Source organism: Triticum dicoccoides, chromosome 1B (assembly GCF_002162155.2).
Source record: "Triticum dicoccoides isolate Atlit2015 ecotype Zavitan chromosome 1B, WEW_v2.0, whole genome shotgun sequence".
Classification (NCBI taxonomy): domain Eukaryota; kingdom Viridiplantae; phylum Streptophyta; class Magnoliopsida; order Poales; family Poaceae; genus Triticum; species Triticum dicoccoides.
The window spans coordinates 167,304,057-167,313,386 of NC_041381.1; the positions used below are offsets into that span (position 1 = coordinate 167,304,057).

The following is a 9,330-nucleotide window of genomic DNA, read 5'->3' on the forward strand; positions in this document are numbered from 1 at the left end:
TCTGGAACGAGATTACTCAGCAACCCGTTTCCCATCCACGTTCTAATCAGTAGTCCATTCACAAAGCCAGAAAGGGGACAAACGTTTTGAGCTTTTCCGCGGGGTACAACCTGGGGGGCCTTGTCGATGAGCTCCTGGACGTAGTTCTCGCCGAAGCAGCGGTGGCCGGCGTCGTACACGCCGCGGATGACGCCCACGGGCTTCGTCTTGCTCACCGCCACCACGCGCACCGACTCCGGAGCGCGCCCCGCCCGCGCCGCCGCCTGCTGCGCGCGCGACAGCACCGACCGGAGCGCCGCGGCCGCGCCCTCCACCGCCGCTACGGACGCCATCGCCGGCGCCGCTGATCCGCCGCCCTCCTCCGTGGCCGCTGCCGCCGTCGCCGTTGTTGGTGGGAGCCGCTATATGTGTTACAGTCGTGTGTGGCTCCTCGTGTGGTTAACTTTTTGCCCCCCTGATCTATTTTCTGAGGAAATGAGCGCTCGGGGTTGGAATTCTGGACGGTTCGTAGAATTGTAAAGCGACTTCATCATTTAGTTGAAGTTTATGGGATCTTTACAACAAAATAATTTTCCGTATTTGTATTTCATCCGATCCGAAACTAATGAAATTGTCCTGCAGATACTTGTGGATAAGTTGGCAATATAAAAAAGAGAAAGTTTTTGGATTTGAAGAAAAAAAGAATTCTATTAATTTTCATTTTCCATTTATTTAGTTAGTTTTTCTTAATGAAATTGAAATTATTAACTAGAGGGCAAATAAAAATAAAGAAACAACTACTTAGCCGTATTCTCAAGCACATGTTTTTTTAAGTGCTCTAGACAGAACAGATCGCAAAGAAAATATGGCGGTACAAAAAACTGACTGGTTTTCTTGAAAAAACCTCGCCCATAAGATTGCCAAAATGTATACGCTGCAGTACATGCTTTGACTGAATATTTTTTTTTTTTTTGAAACAAGGCAAAAGATTTGCCATTTTCATTGAATAAGAAGGAGTATTAGGGGCCTTGGCCAAAGGCCAAATACAACGTATCACTCTCGTGGCATGATATTACACAAATGTTTCGCACCGGCCAGACACCATAGCGTCATCTCGTCTTTGATTCTAGCTACTAAAACCCCAACAGGCACTGCGACATTACGAAATACCCTAGCATTCCGCTCTTTCCAAATTTCTCAAGAGACGAGCAACATAAGGCAGGTGAGCGGTCGTCGAGATTGCGTCTTGTTGGAAGCATTGGCGCTCCACCACTTCTTCACCGTGTCAACCATGGCCCAGTTCTGCGGGTAAATGTCATGAAGGCCAAGCCACGCTTTAATCATGTTCCATACTCTAACTGTGTAGCGGCATTTAAAAAGCAGATGAGCCGCCGATTCCTGGACTTTCTTGCACAGGGGGCACATGTTGCAATTAGGCCACCCTCGCTTCTGAAGCCGGTCTGCCGTCCAGATTCTATTGTTGATGACTAGCCAAGCGAAAAACTTGCATTTTGGGGGGGGGGGCCAAGTTGTCCAAACAATTTGAGGCAAGTCCGAGTTGACTAAACCGAGAAACTGCGCACTGTAAGCCGTTGCTGCGGAATAGTGACCATCCTTGGTGAGCTTCCAAATGATGGAGTCAGGCATGTCAGGTATTAGCTGAACATGAGATAGCTTCTCCCATAGGTTGACGAACTCATGAAGATGGTCAACAGTCATGCCCTGAGAGGTCTTCACCTGAGACACCCAAAAATTGTTGAGGAGTGCTTTCTGGACCGAGCAATTTCTTCTTTCTGACAGCTCAAAATTTTTTGGTGCAATGTCCTTGGGTCGCAAACCATCAAGCCAAGCAGACTCCCAAAAAATGGCACGAGTACCATCGCCCACGACTACTTTTGTGGAGGCCGCAAAGATGTCTCTATCCTGTCGGTCGCATGGCGTCCCTAATCCCACCCAAGGCTTGATCGGAATAAGCCACTCACCCCAGAGCCAACGAATGCGCAGAGTAGATGCAAACTTTTTCAGATTGACTGAATATTCGTTGCATCAACTTTATAAACCAGCCATAGTACCAAAACTAAGAAGAAAAAAAACACCAAAAAGGGCTCCCAGTTTCATGACCAGGCGTTATTTTGTTTGAATATTTCGAAATTTGACAACCAAGAAATATATAGAACGGACCAGAGGTGCTTATCTACAACAAAAAGGGTGCTTTGTACCACAAAGCACATCATAACAGTCTGCTTTTCTTTTGACACAATACAGACACAAACGCTCATACCATAAACAGCCACGCTCATACCATAAACAGCCTGCTAGTCTTTCAAAAATGCACTCAAAGTACAAAATTATTTGTAACATTTTATGTTGTGATTCAAGATGAGTCTGATGCTTCTGAGACAAGATGAAACGGTCAGAATATACATAGAAATACTGAATACAAGATCAGAAGATAAACTGATAATTTTGCTTAAGACCATGTTACATAATTTTTACATGATTAACCATCTTCTCTCAATAGTCTCCAGAGAACCGCAGTAGAAAGATGTATAGGAGGATCATTGTTGAGGTCCTACTTATAGAGTATATTATGGGTAAAATGAGTTCAGGACATTCAAGTAGCTGCAAGAATTTGTACAAGCGGAAAACATGTGATCTATGCCATGGTAAGAGTGTCTAGAAATGTGCTGCTGAAAACTAAAACAAATTGCACACATCTACAGAAGAACCAATTGAATGTGCACAAATAATTTGCTATGATCCAGTGAAGTTGCTTCGGCTAAAAAAAAGGACCGAAACAACAAAAGATTGGATCAAAATGAAAATGGATAAACGTAAATGAGGCCTACATGTGCGCCAGACTGCCATTATATACCACCATTGCAACAAATAATCTTCAGGAATTGGTCAACTTCTGTGACAAATAACATTGCAAATATTCAGCATTGACTGTACAAGGAAAGGTAAAAAAAGCACATAGTTTTTTACAAGTTACAACAAAGGAGAAAACTTATGAAGACATGAACTATGATGAACTTGCACTTCTTTCAGAAAGTACGAAAGTATAAAATTAAGGAGCAAATCTTATCTTTACATACAGTGATACCTTCCGGCTTTCCATTCCATGCAACGTGGCAAAGTGCACTAATCATTGGGGACTAAAGTGGAGATAGATAAATCTGAATCCCACAGTCAATTTACCCCCAGGTGCTTACTTGGGATTAACATAAGACTCGACAGTAAGGACAGTCTGTGCAATGGTGCAGAAAAGCACAGTAACACCAGCCAATGCTGCGACCACCAGCCATGGGTTGCTGAAATGGTTGTGCCTCAGCCACGCAACCCACCTATGCAGACGGTTTTGATAATATGCCTCCAGGGCTAAACACAGGTGATTGAGGTAATAGTTCCCGTAGAAATCGAAGACAACACCTTTTGTCAGCCTGGTAAAAAGCTGTGATACATCTCTGTCAGTGCGCATATGATGCGCGATGATTCCTTTGCGAGCCAGCAGTGCTACATCATCTGGCATGCTCATCAGCTTGGACAGAAAGATAATGTAAGCAGTGACATCATTTCCTACTTGAGGACATGTTTGCTCTAGTGCTATGAAGTTCCTGAAAAGAACATTAGTTTCTTCATCTACATGCAAGGATGGGATTTCCAGGATACCGTCTCTGAGCTTTATATCCAGGAGGGAATGGGGGTTATGATCAGAATATGTTGTCATCCTAAACTCGATCCCAGCTTCATGATATTGTGTTGCCCGGCGCCATCGGTTTGGGAAATGGTGATACTGTGATGAACCTAAATGACTGAGGTAATCTCGTCCCAGCTGAAGTGATGAATATAGTTTTGCGATGTATGGTCATGGTGTTCATCCTGGTTAGAACTGGGTCTGAAATACATATGACACAAGTGTAGCAAATGATCAAAATCTTGTGGACGACTGGACTCTCGTATTGCTGTTTGATAGAATGACGCATACGTTTCTATGTATCGGACAACACTTGGTTTACAGGTAGTGGATGGTGCCATCTTGTTTGAAATTGCTACCTCATATATTGCCTCAACTACGAAAAACGGAATTTGGTTCTCCAGCAGTAATAGGTCATGTGTAACAAACATATCATACCACTGTCCAATCTGCTGGGCGTTGTCTTGGTATACACCAACTGGTGTTTGATAGCTACTGATTTCCGGGCATAACTCAATCTCAACTACTGAACTTTCTTCCTTAGAATGCTTGGAATTCACAATGTCTTGTTCATCTGTAGTACTCTGCTTCCATGTGTTTCTTTGTTCACTCTCATATTTTCCTCTTATTTCTGGATGGCCAGAAGTCGAATCTTCCTCAGGTATTTTGGGATGTGATGAACTATCTGTACCTCTTTGTGGTCCAGCAGTTATAAATTCATTGAACTCCCCTAGCGAAACAAGTACATAGCATCCATCAAGTAAGAGGGTCTGCAAGAACTTACTCTTGTTCATTTTAATATCTCCAGAATAGCACATCCTTGCTCGTTTCTCTAGTCCATTTATGATGGTCAAGTAATCTTTTAGACCCTTCTCACAGTTTAATTTAAGGATGTAGTCCAAGTGGTTCCATTTTTCCCTGTCCATAGAAGAAACTTCAGGAGATCCATTGTGATAAGGGCCGATTGAGAACATTATTGGTTCATATGAATATCTATCAATTGCACGGATGTGCTCATTATTCTTGGTATCAGGCAGAATTGAGACCCACTTTCATAAATAGTGTCAGATGAAATGGAGTTTCTCAGCTCATGCTTCATTGAATTACCCAGTTCTTCTATTTCGATATCAGACATAGTATCTTCTACTTCAGTCATTCTTAGGTCTCATGCAAAGACAAAAGAACATCTGCTATGTGAACAAAAATAAGAGTAAACAGTGTAGATTAGTAAAATCAATAGTTCAGAACATGGTTGTTGCATGATGCTAATCTACCTACACTTATTTTCATAATTGAAAGGATCCAATGGAAGCCCTCTATTATCTCCCTCCGTCCCATAATTTTTGACACTACACTAACATCCTACATTATGGGACGGAGGGAGTAACTTTTTTGGAGCAAGTACATTTAAGGGGAAATTTGGCCTACCAAGTCAAACCCACTCCACAATCAACACACACAAACAATTTTCATTTCAACGTCCCATGGAAGCCACTTTTATCAGTCTAATTAAACTTATATAGGACATTTTTCATTTCTTCTAACTATTTCTGATATAGTCATTGCACATTCTGTGTCCATGTAAACATTTCATGGCACCTAGGACGTCCAGTCCATTAGGGCATGTACAATGCATAGCCTCAACGTGATGTCTCGCATGCTATGTAGGATAGGATATGACGTAAAGTAGGTTCGGTTAGGGAAGCGGGATCCTCTTCAGGAGACGGGTGCTTGAAAGAAAAAGTGTGGTTCGGTGACAAAAGTTGAAAAGGTTGGAGTGAAAAGTAGAGATGGATGTGTGGTAGAGTCTTTATTTTTTATTTCTTAATGAGGCCCACCAATGGTAGCTTGCATTGGGGAGACAAAATAAATATAGATGCCTCAAATTACTTTTTGTCATGGGGCATATGTATCCGTATGCCACCATTGTACATGCCCTTAATCAGCCTCGCAAGGACGAAAATAATGAGATCTATCAAAAAGAACAAGTTCAAACAATTCATCTCATATAAAAAGAGAGATTTTGGAAAAAAAAATCCTATGAAACAACCATCGCCGGGTTATTTATTGCCAAAGAAACTGTCAGGGAAATCCACCCATTGGAAGGAACCCATTTACATGGAACACAACCGAAACTAGGTAACCATACATGTATCAGTCAATTTGACGAAAACCATGCAAAAACCCTGAAAACCACGGGCAAGCTACCTAGCTAAACTAAGCTTAGAGTATCGCCAAATGAACACACGATGGTAGAACCGATCCAGTACAATACACAAACAAAGAACACTTCTAAGAACAGTGAGTTGCGTCTTCACCCATCATTCATTGCACCCACGACCCGACGACTTTGACTTCACAGTTCAATGCCGCTGGGGGCACCGAACCACCACAATTGGGTCATGTCAAGAGGAGGACAACCACACATTTCCAGCATCAACCGAACAACTGCATCGTGATGTCGACACCACAGCCCCATGCCAGCCGCTCATTCGTCACAAAAAACGCTCGTTGACCAACGATGATAGTTAGTGCCTCCAAGGCGACACCACCAAGAGGGAGCCATGTCAAAGACATCATCATCGCTCAATCGGGCAAAAGCGGGTCTAGGGCTTTCACCTGGAGAGCACATAGACTTGAGCGGAAGGTGGCGAGCTCCTTGGCAATTCCTCCAACAAGGGAAACAATGCCCCAAGGCATCATCACCACCGATCTGACAAAAATTAGACAAACTTTCATCCGGTGCACCGCACATTGCTACCCTACCGTCGCCCATATCCATCGTGTCTTGCCCATAACCAACGTCAGCCACGCCACTGGCTTCACTGATAGCTGCGATTTCGACACCGCAGACCACCATCATCCTCAGGCCACTGGTTGGAGATTGAAGATTGAAATTTGGAGATCCGGTTACTCAGGTTTCATTATGGACCGGGGAGGCCTTTTGGCTCCCTGATGATCTAAATTGTTTGGAGATCGGGAGTACTTTTCTTTCCTGGTCGCCGCCCTGCGTCCCACGCCCTTTGCATGCAAGAGCCCTTTTTTTTTAAAGATCTTTGCAAGCCAGAGCTGAGAGCATCGCCAGCCGTTGGCCCCCAGGCGCCTAAAATCGCCGCCCGGGAACGAGCTGGCGCAAAAAAATAGCCTGAGGCGAGCTGGTCCCCAATCGCCGGCTCCAGGGCCGCCTATAGGCGCGTCTAATTTTTTCAAAAAAAAAAAACATTCGACGCAGTTCGTTTAAACACGGCTAAATTTCGGCAAACTTCGGCATATATTAGACATGTTCACCACGCGTTACATAAAACTATAAAAAGAAATCGCTGAACGCCGAGTAGTCGCCGTCGTCGCCGCCATCCTCGCCGCCGTCGTCGTCGTCAGCCTTCTCCTCCTTGACGCGGTCGTCCCTGCTGCACCCCTGCCCGGCATCGCCATGGCGGACAGGTGCCGGCGGCGGCGGCGCGTCGTCGTCGCTGTCGTCGAGGACGACGACTCCTCCTTCTTCGCGGCCTCGGCGGCGCTGCTCGAAGCGCCGCAATACGGCGACCTGACGCTCCCTTTCCATCCTGAGGAAGTCCTTGCGCGCCAATTTCAGGGCCGCATCATCGTCGAGCTCCACCTCGCCGGGTTCCGTACTCACAGCGGGGAGCCCCGGCTCCGTTTTCACTGGCGCGAGCCCCGGCTCCGTCTTCGGCTTGACGAAGCGTGGAGGAGCCGACGATGGGGCGCGCCGACCGCCTTCGTTGATGACGATGTCGGCGCTGCGGGTGCGCCGACCGAGCGGCGTCTCCGCCGCGGCTCGGCCTTGACGCCGAGCAGCACCGGAGAGCCGGAGGAGTGGAAAGAGGATCGCGACGAGGAGGAGGAAGACGACGAGGAGACGAACCTCCTCGGTAGTCATTGCCCGGCGCGTCGGCGGTGGGCCGGGGCCGGAGCCGCCGGGGGAGGGTATGCCAGTGGCGGCTCATTGCCGCCCTCGAGGTGTGCCAGCACGGCGTCGAGTGTGCGGCTGGGGACGCCCCACCACACGCGGCGCGCCTCGCTGTTCTTCATGCCGCCCACCACCAGCGCCCTGTTGGTGGACGCCATCCTCTGCTCTTGTCGGTGCTAGAAGTACGCCGCCCACGCTGAGTGGTTGTCGGCGGCGTACTGGGGCAGGGCGCGCTGCTCGTCGGTAAGGGAGGCGCGCGCGAGCTTGACCTCGTCGGTGAAGTAGGCGGGCCGCGCCACGACGTCAGGCACCGGGGGAACGGGCACTCCCCCGTTGCTGAGCCGCCACCCCGACGGCCCGGCGCGCATGTCCGGCGGCGCCGGGATGTTGGACTCGAACATGAGCCAGGACTCCTATTCGCGGATCGAGCGGCAGCCGAAGCCGTTGGCCGCTGCCTCGTCATCGGGGAAGCGTTCGGCCATTGGGGGGCTATCGGAGTGAGGGTGGACTCAGAGGCGGCGCACGGGAGAGGAAGAGGGAGGGCTCGGCGGTGGCGGTGCACGACAGAGGGAGAGAGCTCGGCGGCTAGGACTGGTGTGGCCTAGCGAGGGAGGGCGCCGACTTATATAGCTGCGCCCGTGTGTACGCATCGCGGGAGGGGAGACGTCGCCACGCCGCCCCGTGACGCGCCGCCCGTGAGGAATCAATGGCAAGGCTGACCGGCGGCGGCATCGCGACAACCTTGGCATTCCCGCGGCGACGAGGGCGACGAAGCGCCCGTCTCGCTGACTCGGTAGGCCCGCGGCTACTTCGCGCCAAAACCACTCGCCCCGGCGCCCCCGGCCGCCCCCAGCGTGCCGGGTTCGGTGTGGGTCCGCAGGCGCTGATTTCGGCCTAGGCCGGCGAAAATCGAGCTCCTGGGGGCGCGACTGGGCCATTTTTTCGGCGCCGGCGCGAAAAAATCGTCTGGGAAGGCCGTTCTGGGGGTGCGGTTGAAGATGCTCTGATAGTTACTGTTCATATGACAAGATGAGTATACTCCGCATGATCCCACAAATAACTACTCCCTCCATCTCGGTTTACAAGTCTTGCATATCAGTTTATCTAGGTAGTTAATTTGACCAAATTAGAGGCATACATTACAAAAAGTATATCATTTGAAATTTTAGATATTCTATTTTCTAACGATACAATTTTTATGTTAAACAATTTATTTTATACTCCCTCCGTTCCTAAATACTTGTCTTTATACAGATTTCAACAAGTGACTACATACGGCGCAAAATGAGTGAATCTACACTTTAAAATATGTCTGCATACATCCGTATGTTGAGTCCATTTGAAATGCCTAAAAAAAATAAGTATTTGAGAACGAAGGGAGTACAAGTTAAATTGATGACCTAAATACACGTGCAAGCCTTTTAAACTCTGGCAAGTCGCTAACCCGAAGATTGTGTGATGTAGGCCGTTAAAGCAATTTCGACCTCGATATTGTGCAGGATTATTAGTATCCAAATGGTCCGATAGGATCGTATTGGTCAAGACCAAGGCAGAGCAGTAGGGCGGGAGGCTTAAACATAAGGGAAACGTTTGGGGCCGGGACACCGGCGGAACATTGGGCCGGTCGCTCCCTCTTCCTCGCGTCTCCCCGCATCTCACGCAGCTCCTCCACATCTTGCGCAACTCATTGGGGACGTACCGTCCTCTTCTTCTGACCCCTCCTCCC

The 9,330-nt window shown here is 48.0% G+C and overlaps 1 protein-coding gene across 1 annotated transcript in view; it reads right to left on the bottom strand.

Moving 5' to 3' along the window:
- Positions 1–426, bottom strand: part of LOC119326074 (pyridoxal phosphate homeostasis protein-like) — a 3,322-nt gene extending 2,896 nt beyond the window's left edge. The window contains exon 1 of the mRNA XM_037599776.1: positions 111–426. Within this exon, the coding sequence (XP_037455673.1) occupies positions 111–332 (222 nt within the window). The 5' untranslated portion in view covers positions 333–426. The remainder of the gene's footprint in view (positions 1–110) is intronic.
- Positions 427–9,330: the final 8,904 nt, after the last annotated feature.